A 16,085-nucleotide genomic window follows, 5' to 3' on the forward strand; every position below is an offset into this window, starting at 1 on the left:
GCTCAAATGCGGAAAGTTTCCCGCCATACTGGGGAGATTGACAGAAGTTAATCGAGACACAAGACGACCATGAGCTGTGCAGCAATCACGCGGAAGGACGACAAACCGATAACCGGGTGCGGTATGTTGTGATTGTTGTCGATTGTTAGAGTACAGTAATCAATGTTCTCGGCGGTCACGCAGAGTCGAGTGGGCGAACTGAGAGACGAAAGGGTCGGCTGTGGTGGTTGGGGGCTCATGGGTGAGATCCCATCCACTCACCCAGCTGACTTCTTTGGTCTCCCCCCTCGACCATCCAACACACCGGCCTCGACTCTGGCTGAGAGCAAGTGAAGGGTCCACCTGACTCTGTCGCCCGCGGGAACTCTCTTCTCCTTGTGCGACGCTGTCCAACGGCCAGAGGGAACTACGCCAACAGGCCTATTCGAAAAGTCCAAGCCCTGGCCTAAGATTTTGAGGCCTACTTCTAACTCCCAGCTGGATGCTATATATATGGTCACTTTGGAATTGACGGGTAGAAGCGGCGGCACCGAATTGTGGGAAGACCTGTGCGTCATAAAATGCCAGGGTTGGGGGCCGAAACAGACTTTGCTACTGTGCGAGTGTTGCACGGTGCGCGCCTTGATGATGCCAATGTCACCGGCGAGAATCGACGTTCACTTGCAGGCGTTGAATCGGCTCAGAGCTTCGCCCTACTTTGGGTCAGGTGAAGCCTACCCCAAAGCTTCCTGACCAGGTGATGGGCGCTGAAAAGAGGTTAGACTCACACCATCTATTTCTTTCCCGCTCACCAGTTACTAACTTTGTGAATAGTTACAAGAGAGATGCCGTTCAACGCCTTGAGATTCCGCAAGCCCCTCTTCCTCCACTCCGAAAAGACTGATGGAAACTCTGGAGATTTCCCTTCCGTTACAACGGCTGATTGGCTCTCCTGAAGTCGTGGATCAACGTGATGGAAGGGGTTGGCTACGGATCTGCATTACTGACATGCAGAATGCAACTCGGCCCCAATCAAAGCTGCAGGGGCATCGGTCGTCAGACGAATTAAACCTCATGATCAGGGTTGGCAGCGTTGTTGCTCAGGCTATTCCTCACGCGGCACGGCGCTAATAGAAGCCCTCAGCTGCCAACATGAATCGCCAGCCCCAGAGCGGAATGAGCAATCAACCACATGTAACATTAAGTAGCTTCTGCCAAAACTTGCGATCGGGCTGCGTCAAGCGATTCTTAGCAGGTGAAGGAGGCCAGGATGCTTAAATCGCCCATCGCACCTTCCTCATGCCGGTCGTCCTCACTGCTACTTCCGTGCCCCGACTTTATAGACGCGGGCTAACTTTGCCAAACCCGGTCGCATCATGAAGTTAAACCATGTCCTAGTCTCGTTCGCTGGAGCGCTGAGCCTCCGCCAGGCGCACGCCGCTCCTAGCATCTCGAGAGCCTCCGGCGATAACACAAAGGAGGCGGCAACCGGGATGTGCAGTCCGAACGATGCTACATATAGCACTGAGAAGATGCCTAATGGGAGCTATACAGACTGGGGTTCTTTGGGGCTTGATAACCTTACCTCCGGAAGACAGTATATCACAATTGTCAACCTAACACCTCATCGCTTTAAGCTAGACCAGACTCACTCCTATCAGATGGACGTCTTCGACTGGGGAGATATCCCGCCCGGCCGATCCCGCCAAAATATTGCGCACTATACCGAGGAAGCGGGAGCGAACGCGGTCGACGATAACGGCGAGGCATACTACTCTATCGAGGGCACAAATCAGAAATTCATCCTCCGAGCAACGACTCATATCCCCGATACACACCCGCGTCGCACCGTCGTCGACCTCAGCGGCATGGGATTAGGCCAGCGCGAGTACCTTAACCCAAGACCAGAGGTTCCTGTCACCTTGGTCATTACCGGGAGTGCTAGCCACGGCTTCGTGGCATCCCTGACTCACGGCCCCGGCAACTGGATGAGGCAAATCTACGATGTCATCAAAGACAGGCCGCTTCAGCATATAGTAATGCCAGGCACACACGACTCTGGCATGAGCACTATCAGCGGGCAGATATTATCCATAGGCAGCGAGGCAAACACACAAACTCAGGCCCTCAACATCTACGATCAGCTTCGCGTCGGTGCGCGGTGGTTTGACTTGCGTATCATCAGCGTCCATCAATCAAACACAGATGACTATGATTTCTGGGTTGCCCACGTTAACGACGAAAATGCCGACGTTCCCGTGGGAAACACGGGAGAGAGCTTAGCAGATATAATCGAGGAAGTCAATCGCTTCACCTCCGAAAATCCTGGGGAGGTCATATTTCTCCACCTCAGATATCTCGTCGGCCTCCGAAGGGTCCTGACGGGAGGTCCAATCCACTGGGACAATGACATTGTGAACGACTTCTTTAATGAGCTCAAGAAGATTAGCAACCGCTGCGGCAATCTCGATACCAGTGTGCAGTTCCAGAACCAAGCAGCATCGTACTTTATGGACCAGAATAATGGTACCGGCTGCGTTCTCTTCCTTTTGGACGGTTCCAACCTGCCAGACGGAGTTCCGCGCGCATCAGTATCTGACGGGTTCTATCCCGCGGAGCAAATGGCCGTCCACGACAACTGGTCAAACTTGGCTACTACACGGCCAATGGCCGAGAATCAAATCGAAGTATGGTCAGCGATTGAGAGGGCCAAGCCCTTTACTGATGACGAGTTCCTGATTAGCCAGTGGATTGTATCAGCTGATGCCGTGTCTACAACCGCCCTTACCATCCAGAGAATCGCAATAATGCCCACCAACCCGGCTCTTTACTGGGCCGGTGTCAATGCCATGAGCCCCACGAAGTGGCCGAATGTTCTGTTAGTTGACTACATTGGCGTTGTAGTCACAGATCAATTCGCCTGGAATCAGCTCAGTGCCGAGTTATATACCTTGGCCATCGGCTTAAACCTTTACATGATCAGCGAGAATTGTGACGTGAGCAGCCAAAGGCATCCCCTTCTTCCGCCAGTAGCATCTGCAACGAGTAGTGCACTCAGAAGATTATCCCCAGCTTGGAACGGCATTATCTTCGCGAACGGAACTGTCGTTGACAAGCCACCGCAAGGCGTGCACCCTGGACGTGTTGAGGTGCTCAAGAACGGCACAGTTTTCTCAGACGGCACGGTTCTGGAGAAGGATACCCCGAACCCGCATTTTCGTTCAACCATCTTATAGTTCATTCTGAAAAGGTCCTTGAATTGTTTCTGCTGAGTTCATTCTGCGCCGGGCCTGCACTTCTCTGGCCTGTATCGACCTCATTTACGTATTCTTGAGTCCCCTATACCGGATGTTTCGTCTTAGCTGGTGAAGCCCTACTGCGTCTATACCGAGTATGCGAATGTCGGATTTCAAGAAGAGAAATTCACGCTATATCCACCTGTCTTGGGATCCTGGACGAACTTAAAGTTATCCGTTGATAACCCGAACGGTTTAAGAATACCATTTCCCAACTATAACAACATTAGCACGATGCCGATTACCTAGGGCGTGTGAACTTACGTCTTTCAACTTGCCCATCATCTCTGCCATTTCGTTCTCTCGCGCCTTATTTATTCTCTCAGGTAGTTCTCGAAGGGCTTTCTGCACAATCCGCCTATCATCTGGTGGAAGAGTATCCATCGCAGCGAGAGATTTGTAATCCTCCTCCGCCCCTTGAAGATTTCCCCAACCGCCTAATTCAGATTTCGCCCTCGCCCGCCGCATCAGAGCTTTCGCTCGAATTCGTAAGACATCGCGTTTTCTCTCGTCATTTTCTTTTATCCTCTTTAGTTCTTCTTGTTCTGCCGCCTCACCGTCGCCAGATATTTCCACCACAGACTCCTCGGAATCTCGAGGTGCACCAGAACCCTCTTTGCTCTCTTCCCTCAGCGGCGGAACCTCACGATCCAGACCCTCAATACACGCACTCGCACTATCAACAGCCGCTTTCCAATCTTCCAGCTTCAAGTAACAGGCGGCCATATTGCTTCGAATGACGGCAACATCGTAGTAGAGATAACTAGGGCAGGAAGCGAGGGCTCGGTCGTAAGCAGAGATTGCCTGATCGTAGGACGCCGCGGAATAAAGCTTGTTAGCTTCTGCTTTTATCGACTGGGCTTCCTGGAGAAGGCGCTGTGGTGGTTATTACTGATGTTAGCTTGGTGCTGAATGATGCGGGAGAGGTACGATTTGAGCTTACCGTTTCTTCTTCGGCAGGAAAGCGCGCATCGTGGAAGATGTCTTCATCTTCGCTGTCGGTTCCGACATGGTTATCCTGCGCCTTTGCCTTGTCGGAGTTGTGCGTTGGCATTTTCTTGACGGGGAGCTTGCGGAGTTTCTCTGCTTAATGATGCGGGGAGTGGGTTTGACGTCGGGTTGGGATTTGGCTGCCCGCAAGTTCCGCCTGAGGCCGCTATCGGCGATAAGGATCGAGTCATCGAAAAGGCTCCTCTTGCAACTCCCCATAGATTTCGTCGTTACTCTAGAGCAACCTCAATCAATCCATTAGAAATGGAAGACGGAGTCAAAACGTAAGTGTAACCCTCGTGTCCCTTGCCGATATGAATATATAGCTTACCAGCACTTTCCAGCCTCCCCCCGGTGCGGGCATGCCTCTTCGACATGGATGGCCTCCTGATCGACTCGGAAGACAAATACACCGATATCACGAATTCAATTCTCCGTAAATATGGGAAGCCCAAGTTGCCGTGGCACATCAAAGCCCAGCTTCAAGGCCGACCCCAGCCAGATGTACGCTTCTTCGCCCCAATTACTTCCCCGCCCCCACTTGGATGTGACACATTGCAATCTCTCTACATATTCTGATCGAATTCGCTGCTAGGCCGCGAAAATCTTCCATCACTGGGCTCAACTTCCAATTTCTCACGAGGAATACTTAAAGCAAGTCTCGGCGGAGCAGGCCAAGTTTTTCCCGCAGAGCCAGCCTCTGCCGGGTGTGGAAACCCTGCTCTCGAATCTCGTTGCGACGCGGAAGACAGACCATCCAGTCTATATTGCCTTGGCAACCTCGTCACACACTCGAACCTACAAGCTGAAGACCAGTCATCTGCCTGACTTGTTCTCTCTTTTCCCAGACTCGCAACGTGTCCTCGGAGATGACCCGCGGATTGGGAAAGGCAGGGGGAAGCCATTACCCGATATTTACCTGCTAGCGCTAGAGACTATCAACGCCGAATTGCGGGAGCGTGGGGAGAAGGAGATTACACCTGAGGAGTGTCTTGTATTCGAGGACGCAGTCCCCGGCGTTGAGGCGGGAAGGAGGGCAGGTATGAGGGTGATTTGGTGTCCTCATCCCGGTCTGTTGGAGGAATACAAGGGGCGCGAGGCAGAGGTGCTGGCGGGTCTTACGGGAGAGCATAAGGAGGAGGAGAAGTCGGAGCAGGAGAAGGAAGCGGATGAGTTAGTCGCTGCGAGGCTACAGAGCGCGGGGAAGCCCGGCCAGCTTAACGATGGGTTGGGCGACCTCCTTCCGACGCTGGAAAATTTTCCCTACGAGAGGTACGGGATCCGGCTTGCAGATGCCTAATTATTGATTGATTAGAGACGCCTGCGACCGCGATAGAGCATAGAAGATGAACTAGATTTAGTCGTCTCTAGACAGACATAAGCATTATGTGGCATGGTATTAACATTAACGCAGACTCCTGGTCATCAATCCATTATATATAGTCAAGCAAAGTCGCCATGGAACACAACCACGCTCATCCAATTATTATAACCATCACTTCCGCTTCCGCTTCCCATCCTCTGCCTCAACAGCCACGAAGGCCCCACAAACCTCTTTCACCGCTTCCCAAAGTACCCAAAGCGGGACACAGACCCAAAGCATGTTGAAGAAGAACAGATAAAACCAAAGGTACACCGCATTACCGGTCTCCAACCCCGGACTTCCCGTCAGCCACTCCGGCGCAAAGGTCATGAACCCCCCATAAAGCTCCGCCGTTGCCAAAGCCGTGGCCACAAGCCAGAGCTTCCCCTTCGCGGAGCCCTTATCACTCGCGGTAGTACGAGGATGCGAGGACACCCAGAGCAAGTAGCAGATATAGACTGCAGCAGGACCACCAAGGAACACGGTCAAGATTTCAAGGGAGACCACGGTGGGATCGGCGACAGCCCAGCGGTGATCGGCTTTAGCATATTCCTGCCACAGGCGCGCGGAAGGGAGAGTCCCGTATGCAGCGCCGTAGACGCGGTCACCCTTGCCTAGGAAGGCGGGTTCTTGCGTGACGCCTGGCGGGAGGGACGCGTAGCTGGTGAAACATTCGTAGAGGAAGGAGCCCTCGATGAAGAGGTGGGTGAGAGCGTCATAGGCGTGCCAGAAGAAGAGGATGCGGTTGCGCGTTTGTGTCGATGGGATCAAAGCTGTTCCGAGGATGTATGCGATTGGCATGAACGAGAGCGCGAACGCGATGCAGAGGGTCGTTGGTGTGTCCAGTTCGAACTGCGCACCTGTGGTGGACATCTTGGATGAAGGAGCCTCCAAGGCTATAAATGGTGTTTAGAGGCTGTCAATAGAGTTGTGCAAGGGATGTGAAAGGGAGATCTTGGAGATTGGAAGAGTTGCGCTGCGTTTGGGGATGAGCTGAACGCCCCTGAAATCGAACTGTTTACGGGCGTTGTCGCCTCAGGCAGAAATGCCGATCAATGATTAAAATTGGTTCCACATCCCCATTCTTCAGATCTCTTGTGCCTGTCCTGGAGAGCATGTACTTCAGGGCTCATCATCGCGAGTCCTCTGGAATAATAATGGCTGTACCTCAGAACAGCCTGTTACAAAATTCTTGTTGCCTCTTGTACCATGATTTCAGACGTCGAAACCAAGACAATTGGGTTGGGCCTCAAACGGTGGAGGCGAGTTCGAGTCCTTTCCCCTCCGAGTGATAATAATGTGTCACTAATTGCTTTTAGTGAGATGACCATTCTGTTGAGGCCAAAGGTTAGACATTATCGACAAAGAAGTCATCGTCTCCATCCCTGCAAGCACTCATCATTCAAGCTTCTTTACTGTTTGAGGACAGCTCTCCAACCAAAATTACGGGACGACAGTGCTTGCCAGAGGAGGATCATAGGCCAGCAGCGAGGTCTTTGGTCAGCATTGGTTTCGGTGGTTGATTGGAGGATCCTTCAGTGGTTTCACCCCGTTCTGCGGATTCGGGGGAAAGCTGTGCGAACCCCACTTGGCCTGGTGCTCTTCTCTGGGGATACTGTGGGTGAGAAGTATGCAGCAGTGCCGTTCAGCAATATAAAGCATCTTTTTTTTGCTCTCGCGTCTGATTCAGCTCGATGAGGAATTTTTGTATCGGGACTTTCCCCCTGGAGCCTGGAGGGAGCCCGATATTGGCCCAGTGACGGCCCCCTCCCAATACGGGGGAGGCTCTGGTCAAGTTGGTCATCGGTGATTTGCGGTCCTGGGCAAGAACAGCCTCGCCAGTCCACACCCTGCCAAATAATGTCGGCCATAATTTATCCATCCCTCCTTTGGCTGCGCCTCTCCAACTGTTTGACGGGAACCGCCGACTCTCACGAGATCTCCCGTCTCGTCATCTTCTCCGCGTCTCCCGGACTCCAAATTCAGAGCTGGTGCCTCTTCAAAGGTTCCCAAGGCGTCCTCCTTGAACAAGCGTCTGCTAACTGACATTCGCCTCATCTAACGGTCTTCGTCGTTGCCCAGATTTCGTCTTTCGGTGCGCGCCACCCTTCTTCTCCTCATTGCCATCCCATCATCAAATGCACCCACTGAAGCCCGCCAAGACCCTTAAACCACCGCAATTGAGCGACAGAATCCCGCTCCCCTGTCAGATCTTTTAAGAGAGGCTATCATGACAACGGGGAGTCGTCAGCTGCGTGGCCAGTCGTCTCCACCCTGAGTTGCCTCCATCCTACTGGTTCTGAACCGGGCGCGACAGACAAAGAAAGTCTTGGGATGCCGCCCAACACCCAAGATGTCCACACACTCGCGACGGTGGCTTGGGACTTATATCACAGTTGTCACCCCATTTCGACAGGCGCGCCCGATGGGTTTCGACAGCTTGTGAACGAGCTTGCTTCCTTCCATGCCGCTCTCCGCACCTTGCGCGATCATCTGAACTCAACTGCCTTCGAAGAGCAGCCCGAGAATCGCGCGCGTGCCTTACAAAATTGCCTACACGTATGCCTTAACACCCTGCAGCGGCTCAAAGATCTCATCGGGAAATATCGCGATCTGGGTGCAGGCGATGGTCATCAAATCTGGCAGAGAGTCATATGGGTTTCACAGCGAGGTCAAATTGAACAATTAAAATCGAGAATTATGGTTCACACAGCCAATCTCCATTTATGGATGAGCTCTATTGACAAGTTAGTGCCCCCAACGCATTCCTCCAACGGACCAGCTCCTAATCTATCCAGTTCCTCGCTGGAAATACTTGAGAATCAAATGCTTGGCGCATTGGATACAGAAAAGCTACCTGGGCCACACGATATGACCCAATCCCCTGCGAACAATGCTACTCCCACAACACCGACAATGATCGAGAAGCATGGCGGCCATAACGTAATAAGCGAGCTCGAAACACAGATGCCAGCCAAATCAGAAGCCGCCGACAACCGCGTGTCTATTGCTAGTCCCCGTGTTCGTGAATCAACTTCTTCCGGTTCGAGATTCTCTTCACACTCTGATGCATCCGCGTCTACCGTCTTTACGAACAACCCGTTCCCTCACCCATCTCTGCGGGGTTCCTCGATAGACGGCCCTACAAGTCTCGGAGTCCATCCACTCGAACGATATCCTGTCGCTACGGGCCCACACCACTCTGGGAGCATCCAAGAAGAGTATCCTCTAGGACCTAAGGACGACTATTTACCCGACAATAATGAATTCGCGACTCGGGGGGAGGTCGAGGATGCCCACGTCAAACACGCCGTTGCGAGTGCGATGCGGCAGCTTCACGAGATGCAGTTACGAGAACAGCAATTACGGCCGCTTCGCTATGAGCCACGAGACGGTCTTCACCAGCCCGACAAGGTCATCACGGAGAAGTTTGAAGCTTCGTTTCAGGGTGAGGAGCATGCCCGACCGCTGACTACAAGAGACTGGCTTACGGTAGCTGTCTGGTGGTTACTAAAGGCACGTGGGATCCCTCACGCCTCATGGTGATGAAACTAATCTGTCAACAGGCGCGAACAACCCTCGCCAATTGCGAGAAACCTAATCTTGTCAGCGCTCGCGGAAGCATGAGCCCATCTGCGACTTCCTCAACTTCTAGCCACCAAGCCTATGTGGATCTTCTAAAAGCGTCCTATCTCCTATACGATAACGTTCTGAAAAGACAAAGCCCCCAGTCACTAATATTGGACGAAAACAGGAAGCTGATATCGGACCTATCAGAGGTAGAGCTCTAGCTGGTTCCCTATGATAGAAAGATGCTAAATACTATCAGGGCATCAAGGAGGAATTTTCACAGTTTATCTCGGTCGATATCCCGGATCCTGCCACTATGATGCAGCAGAACCTCGATATTTGGGAGCCTGTCCAGCCTGATGAGACGTTCTCCACAAGCAATAACCCCATACTTAGCTTCGAAAATGTCAGATATACCACTGTGGAATTGGAGGACGCTGGCGCCGAGAATGAACAGGTTCTTCTGCGAACTTTCGTCAATGCAGGCATTGGAGGCAAAAGGCTGAGGATGCGAACCAAGGGTGCTCCGTATATGCTTCTTCTGTCCACAGTGGAGGGTGAAAGTGAGCCAAAAGTCACAATCTGCAACCAGAGCGGTACCCTCTGTCTGCAAAGAAATTGTGAGTATAGTCCCCAAAGAAGATACCCCATAGTCTGATCTCCCGATTTAGTTACCCATGCGGACTTGGCCCAGTTGATACGAGTGTCTAATGCATCCCTCAGTGGTGCTCCTGGTGCTAAAATATCCGAACCCATAACTCTGATGTTTGACTCTGTGACTGTTTCGGTCTCGTTCCAGTATTCCGCAGATTTGGGTCAATTCATCAATATACCTAAGGCATTTTTCGATGCTGTCTGGCAGCGGGAGCCCGTGGATTCGGACCAATTTTCCGAAAGCGTCATATTCAAGAGCTCAGTGGAAATGGTCGAACAACTAAGAGCGCCAATTATGAAATCCATGAACCCAGCATTGGTAACTCGGTCTTGTGAAGTCCGCATTTTGGAACGGACATTTGGGGAAGTTTGGCGATCCATTCGGCGGATGGTTATTAGTACGTCACTAGCGGAGAAGGTCCCAAGGACCCTTGAATTTTTTATGCCCTTGAGCGGGGTCCAAGTTAAACGCAGTGAAGATATGCAGTCGGTCCAGGTGAAGTGGTCCGACACTGGCCAGGAAAGATCGGACAAGACGGATGGCAGCTACAACCCATTATTTTCTTACGTTTACGATGCGAACAGCCCCAATATCGGCCTAGACATCCGGTTCCGGTCTCAGCAACATGCAGAACTTTTTGAAAGAACTGTTCTGAGCCTCACTCACAAACCCACTTTTTCCTGGTCGCAGCCAAATAGTTCGGGGCTGATCTACGATGTTGCGGATGTTGCGCTGGATCAAAAGCAGTATAAGGCGGTGATACTAATAGAGACTCGGCTCTCATACAAATATTGCGTTCTCTATTATCTCTACCGAGACACAGATTACATCTACAACTCTTCGAACCTCCAGGTGAAGTTCCCCAAGATTTTCTACGTCGATTACATCTCCTCCCACGTGGAGCAGTTGTATCGGGCCGCCACTAGCGTATTCTTTTCCCACTGCGAACGGAAAACCGGCAGCATGGAGGTGTCTTTTGACGAGGAAGCCGTGCTCCACGCATTCATGAGTTCACTCGCCCCCACATACGAACTCTGCTTCTCACGGCGCGCTGAATCCATGACCACCAAGAAGCAGTCTTTTCTTAGTTCGAACAGGTCCACAAAAGGCGAGACAGAGGTGCAACTATGGCGCAAAGGGCCTTCGATACAACTCGCCTCACGATGGGTCAACAATATTTCAGATAGGTGGCTGACGATGTCTGTACCGTCCGGTAGCAGTCGCAACATTTCCCGCGACAGTAACCGCATAGAGTTTCCCGTGACGACTTATTCCAGAGGAACAGCCCTTAATTTAGCTGTCATAGCTGCAGGCGCGGCGAAGGATCCTAGGATGGTTCGACGGAACGGGCCGATCACGATTTCTTTCCCAAAACCGAAAGGTACGACGAACTGTCTCCGAGGTTACCAGTATGTGATGTAGCTGACCACCGCCCGTTGTCATTAGATCGGGACGATTTCCTTGCAGCACTGGATGGCGGCAGTCATCCCTCCTGGAGATACGGCCATGGCTATGACCTACTAAGCTCGTAACGCTCAATCTATCTAGTGGATGAGGTAATATGGATGTATCATTAGCCAGGCTCTTGTATTCAGTCCAGAATAACTGGCCCACCGTCCCACAATTGATCTAACCGAACGTAAGAAAATATGTCAAAAAGAACCGGATAATCCGGCGACCGTCCAGGCGACAAGGTGTCAGAGTCAATCATGGACGGCCTCGAGTAGCTCTCCAAAGTAGTTACATGGTCCCGCCGAAGCCATCCCATGATCTGCTCTGAGAACCCGCGGGGTAGCCCCATGATTCGTCCCTCTGACAGCGGATGCTGGCGAATTCTAGCCAGGTGAATGGCCCACTGCGATACAAAGCAATACTATACTTCCTTTACTGTCAGACTATGGCGACCTCTTGAATGCTGGATCGAAGGAGGGCCCATCCTAAACAATACTTGGAAGGGCGAACCAGATATCACAGGCGCTATAAGTGGCGATTTATTTGGGAAAACTTCCGAATTTAGAGTTAAGAATGGCAGGTTTTCAAAAATGTGATAGTCGAGCACGAAGAGTTAAGCTTTGCGGAGCGAGTATGGGGTGCACTGTGGATACAATGCATGACAGGCCGCGCGACAGAAATATCCCTGCCGTGGCGCAGACACGCTCGGCTGACTTGCCCTGTAGTCAACAAGGTCTCTGAATTTAGATCATTCCTTCGATGGGCGAGAAGACCCGATCACACGGAAAGGCGGCAGAAAGTCAAGAGCTTTCTCTGAGCTCAGAGAGATCCAGCCCCGCCGCGGAGGCTCCAAGCTTGCTAGTCAACAGTCATATCAACACTCGCAGTAGGACATGCGAAGCACCCTCATGACTCACGCCGACCTTGAGTAACCGAATCCATGGGGTTACTGTGAAGCTTGTCCATTTGCACTCTTTTCGTCTTACGTGGTGTCCTGGACAGTCATCTGGGCGAGTATGCTGCGCGGTTTCTAAGACACGCGTGCGCCCTTCACGTGTCACTCGTCTTACCCATACCATGAGGCTGACTGGTTTATAATCCGCCTTGATACCTGTTCTTTTCTCAGTTGCCTTGCGAATGCAATACGCTGCTCCCTCCTTTCCGAAGCTTTGCCCGTTGGACAAGCCCAGGGTGCCCTGCAAAGCATGATGTGGAACGGGGCTGCTTCTTGCCACTGACCTTTCTGCCTGGGTTTCCCCTGTATAACCCGGGTGCCATGCATGCTGTTTAAATACGTCCTCCACTCCAAGAACTTGTTGGTCATAGTAAATCTGTTGATATCACCATGCCACATTTAATCCACCACAAAAGACGCCACTCATGGCCGTACTGCGGTTCGGGTATGCGTCCTCGCGAACGACAAAACGTGCCTATAATCACAGTTACGGGCCCTGACGACGAGCTCGATACCCAGTTCCTGACTCCGGTGGTCTCAGAAGACCTCCTCGAGGACGACGCAGCTTCCGCAGGAATCGTCCGTTCGCAGCCGACCCACCCTCACCATCGACTCTGGCATTCATCCAAAGAGGGAGCCGGGCACAGCCAAACCAGCATTGCCACCGTATCGCTGAGGAAAATGGTCCAGCCGCCACTAGACAGAGCCCGATCGTTGTTTGTTTTGCCCTCGACAATAACCGCAAAGGAAGTTGTGTTCCTTCCGGACTGGGTACATCGACTCGCCGCACACCCTATGAATCCCACTGAGAGAGGCAGACCGCAGGAAGATAGGCGGGGGCGTTTATCGACGGACAAAAATCACAGGCGATGCCACTCGGAGCGGCCACGTTCTTGGAAGCAACCGAGTGAAAAGCTGTGGACTCTCAAGGAGGAGTGAGCTTCGCCTTCAATCTCGCGACTCCCAATTCCGTCTTCGTCATTTAAGGGCTCTCGCGTTCGGTTTTCGCATCATTGTTGTCTTATTTTGGTGTTTCAATAGAGCATTATCCTGGCGCATGGTCCGAAAATCGCATATCCGAGTCGGATGCTGAATCGCTCAAGTTGTTCCAATATTCGCCATCAAATTGCATATTCGGTATTAACAACTGGCGTTGGCTTTCGGAAGATAAATTGATTTATGTCACTGCGAGTTATATCAATATCCAAACAGAAGTTCCAGCTCCCCAGTCTAATGTAGAACGTGATATCGCCCGCTTGAACGGTCTTGCGTTGTCAAGTTCGAGCACGAGGTGGAAAGGCTCCCGGGAACCCGGCAAGGGAATGGTGGACCATTTCGTCACCTGTGCCTGGGGCGTCTTGGTCAATGTCTGCGGGGACGCTCCGGTGTGGGGATGTGGGCAAGAGCCTCCAGGGGATTTCTTGAGTCGCGCCAGTTCTTGCTCTATGAATCCGTGAGACCTGTGCTCGTGTCCTTGTCATCCCCGATTCCTCCCGTGGTTGACTGTCAACCCCGACACAACCCATGAGTCCCGTGATACTCAGGGCACAAATGGCTGGAAATCAGCCAATCAGTAACTCGCGGGGCCAGCTGCCAAGGGAAAGTCATCCAGCTTGGCGACAGCGAAAATGCGTCAATGTCTCAGTCACGCCAAAGAGCCACGAGCGCATGTGACCACGCTAGCCCTATTGTGGATGAGGTGGGGAAAGTCGGGTGAGTCAGGCGCCCGATGAAAGAAGTCCGCGGCGTCTCAGGAGCATCCTCGATGCTGAGGATGCTTGTTGTTTCGAGTTGAACATGGGTCAGTGGTGTTCGGTTTTCACCGAGTCTCTGCTCGACTGCATGATGTGTCAGGATGCCTGAATCCTTCACCGACACAGTGCCCTCCAAATGCGGCTGCGACAGCTGCATTCGCTGGGAAGGCCTTCAGGCAGAAGCGGTCAAACTGCTGTCATCGTGGGGGCCAAAAGACCATTTCTTTGGTGGAGCGTGCATTAGCCTGGATGCCCTGGTTCCGACGGCCGAGGGCAGCAGCATTAACCAGGCGATTATTGGTTCCTGACGACCCAAAGAAAACAAGAATTCGCACTAATCCCTATCGATGGGGCCTCCAGGGCGCGCTGGCACTCCCTCATTTGCCTGTCGCTGACCGTCTCGCTGGTGAGTTCTCCATCTTGTGCAGACGCTGATAGGACAAATCGCCAACGATAACGCTCGCGCCTGCCCTACGAAGACAAATGCCCCGCGACTGACGGTCTGAGGATGCGCATACGCTCGAATTCGTCTCGGCTCTCCATGTTCATCACAAAGGGAACGCGGCCGAGCCAGAAGATATAAATAACCGTTCGAATTCCTTCAGGATTCTCCTGCACTCCTTGTTCTTCAGGAATCTGTCTCTCCACACGAAAGCGATTCCTATTCTTACGCCCTCTTCAGTCAGCGACTCGTCTCTCTCATCCTCACAAAGTCAATCCCAAACCACTTTCACTACCTCCAGTCGCAGGCAGCCTGCGAGCGAAATACTCAATCCTCTCTCAAATGTCCCGTCCAAGCACTCCTCGCTCCAAGCCAGCGGAGATCAACACATCTTTCTCACTCACAGCAGACGACCGCCTCTGTCGCACTGAGAGCCCGCTCCAAATGTCTCCGAGCTCGCGTTGCAGCAGCCCCGCTCTCATCAGCCGCCGTTCCGGCTCCTACAGCTCGCGCAAGAGCAGCGAGGACCGTCGCCGCTACGACAACACCGTCTACCACTATGGCCGACACTCGAACTATTGGCTCTTCGGAGGATTCAGCGTTCGAGACACTATCCGCGACGGTGTCGACTGGATTCGCCAGCAGAAGAAAGGCTGAATTGCGGAATCTCCCTTTCAATGACATCTATCGATAATAAATACGGCACTCGGCCTTTATCTACGCTGCAAAACGCACGGTCATCCAAGGGCGAAACACCATCCCCGATACGCCAGAGTTAGGCTTACCAGTCACTTCGGACGAAGGAGGAGGCGACAGTCGGTAGAGCACTGCGCTCCCGTCTTCAGGATATCCCCATGAGGAAGTTCAACGCCATTCCAGGCTTGGACTACATGCTCCTCGCTCACGAGGAACATTCTGTTTCTTATCCATACCCCAGATAGATTGCAGAATGCTAATACCCAATGTGAATTCCACCCTTCACAATGGCATAAAAACTCGTAAGCGTAAATGAAATCATAATCTCTTTTTGTTTCAGCATACGCAAGCGAAACTAGGAACGTACGAGAAGAACGTTCGACAAGGCGTCAATCAGACGAGACCGCCCCTCATTAACTCGTCTCCCCACACGTAATCCCCGCACGTACAATGAACAATGCCCTCCTTTCATTACTGACGAACGCGCCCATTTGCGCCATATCTCTCTTTTCCCGATGTCGACGTGGACTACGCAAGGCACATAGGTTGTGGTGAGGCTTGCCCGCGCGCTCGATGAAAACAAACCCGCATTGGCGCGTGATATATAACTGTCCTCGACTTCTGCATCACCACAAAGGTTTGGGCAATTGGAAATGCTTTTCTCCAGGATACTGGTTGAGAGCTATGAAATCAATTCCTATTGAATAATTAATGATTTCATATCATAGACTGAGCGAAGAGATAGATTGTCAACTCTTGGTATCTCAAAAGATGAAGAGGTTAATTAATTCAATTAATCATGACACCGTTTATACTCCATTTTACGCCCATATTTCTTGGTATAAAACTCGGTCTCTCCCTATATACCTCCATCTATAACCCCCCTTCCTTTCTAGATCCCACAGCAAACCATCCCCAAACACCCAACACCCA

General features: G+C 52.1%; 7 protein-coding genes across 7 annotated transcripts; 5 read left to right on the plus strand and 2 right to left on the minus strand.

Moving 5' to 3' along the window:
• Positions 1 to 1,233: 1,233 nt before the first annotated feature.
• Positions 1,234 to 3,343, plus strand: BJX67DRAFT_261253 (phosphatidylinositol-specific phospholipase C domain-containing protein). Its single transcript, XM_071026344.1, has one exon. The coding sequence runs from the start codon at positions 1,356 to 1,358 to the stop codon at positions 3,213 to 3,215; it is 1,860 nt and encodes a 619-aa protein (XP_070882374.1). The 5' UTR covers positions 1,234 to 1,355; the 3' UTR covers positions 3,216 to 3,343.
• A 45-nt stretch (positions 3,344 to 3,388) lies between these two features.
• On the minus strand, positions 3,389 to 4,329 carry BJX67DRAFT_384715 (uncharacterized protein; the record flags this gene model as incomplete). Its single annotated transcript, XM_071033710.1, has 3 exons — positions 3,389 to 3,490; positions 3,540 to 4,151; positions 4,219 to 4,329. The coding sequence occupies 3 exons, from the start codon at positions 4,327 to 4,329 to the stop codon at positions 3,389 to 3,391; spliced, it is 825 nt and encodes a 274-aa protein (XP_070882375.1).
• A 200-nt stretch (positions 4,330 to 4,529) lies between these two features.
• BJX67DRAFT_374593 (haloacid dehalogenase superfamily protein) lies at positions 4,530 to 5,565 on the plus strand (the record flags this gene model as incomplete). The annotated part of the gene is made up of 3 exons (XM_071031572.1): positions 4,530 to 4,549; positions 4,610 to 4,769; positions 4,861 to 5,565. The coding sequence occupies 3 exons, from the start codon at positions 4,530 to 4,532 to the stop codon at positions 5,563 to 5,565; spliced, it is 885 nt and encodes a 294-aa protein (XP_070882376.1).
• On the minus strand, positions 5,466 to 6,694 carry BJX67DRAFT_261291 (EXPERA domain-containing protein). The gene has a single exon (XM_071026346.1). It carries the CDS (start codon positions 6,499 to 6,501, stop codon positions 5,761 to 5,763), a length of 741 nt encoding a protein of 246 aa, XP_070882377.1. The 5' UTR covers positions 6,502 to 6,694; the 3' UTR covers positions 5,466 to 5,760.
• Positions 6,695 to 7,818: 1,124 nt separating this feature from the next.
• BJX67DRAFT_261294 (uncharacterized protein) lies at positions 7,819 to 11,497 on the plus strand. Its single transcript, XM_071026347.1, has 6 exons — positions 7,819 to 8,375; positions 8,427 to 9,144; positions 9,195 to 9,407; positions 9,458 to 9,818; positions 9,870 to 11,234; positions 11,300 to 11,497. The coding sequence occupies exons 1-6, from the start codon at positions 7,963 to 7,965 to the stop codon at positions 11,383 to 11,385; spliced, it is 3,156 nt and encodes a 1,051-aa protein (XP_070882378.1). The 5' UTR covers positions 7,819 to 7,962; the 3' UTR covers positions 11,386 to 11,497.
• Positions 11,498 to 12,276: 779 nt separating this feature from the next.
• BJX67DRAFT_261261 (uncharacterized protein) lies at positions 12,277 to 13,367 on the plus strand. The gene has a single exon (XM_071026345.1). The coding sequence runs from the start codon at positions 12,651 to 12,653 to the stop codon at positions 13,197 to 13,199; it is 549 nt and encodes a 182-aa protein (XP_070882379.1). The 5' UTR covers positions 12,277 to 12,650; the 3' UTR covers positions 13,200 to 13,367.
• A 1,431-nt stretch (positions 13,368 to 14,798) lies between these two features.
• On the plus strand, positions 14,799 to 15,113 carry BJX67DRAFT_384719 (uncharacterized protein; the record flags this gene model as incomplete). The annotated part of the gene is made up of 1 exon (XM_071033711.1): positions 14,799 to 15,113. One exon carries the CDS (start codon positions 14,799 to 14,801, stop codon positions 15,111 to 15,113), a length of 315 nt encoding a protein of 104 aa, XP_070882380.1.
• Positions 15,114 to 16,085: the final 972 nt, after the last annotated feature.

Source organism: Aspergillus lucknowensis (assembly GCF_044049455.1).
Source record: "Aspergillus lucknowensis strain CBS 449.75 chromosome Unknown BJX67scaffold_52, whole genome shotgun sequence".
Taxonomy (NCBI): Eukaryota; Fungi; Ascomycota; class Eurotiomycetes; order Eurotiales; family Aspergillaceae; genus Aspergillus; species Aspergillus lucknowensis.

Excerpts from the sequence above, each read along its gene's own strand:
- BJX67DRAFT_261294 (XM_071026347.1), top strand. The coding sequence starts at position 7,963 with ATGCCGCCCAACACCCAAGATGTCCACACACTCGCGACGGTGGCTTGG. Across the intron at positions 8,376-8,426 it reads TGGATGAGCTCTATTGACAA|TTCCTCGCTGGAAATACTTG; the intron begins GTTAGTGCCCCC and ends TAATCTATCCAG. Across the intron at positions 9,819-9,869 it reads CCTCTGTCTGCAAAGAAATT|TTACCCATGCGGACTTGGCC; the intron begins GTGAGTATAGTC and ends CTCCCGATTTAG.
- BJX67DRAFT_261291 (XM_071026346.1), bottom strand. The coding sequence starts at position 6,501 with ATGTCCACCACAGGTGCGCAGTTCGAACTGGACACACCAACGACCCTC.
- BJX67DRAFT_261253 (XM_071026344.1), top strand. The coding sequence starts at position 1,356 with ATGAAGTTAAACCATGTCCTAGTCTCGTTCGCTGGAGCGCTGAGCCTC.
- BJX67DRAFT_261261 (XM_071026345.1), top strand. The coding sequence starts at position 12,651 with ATGCCACATTTAATCCACCACAAAAGACGCCACTCATGGCCGTACTGC.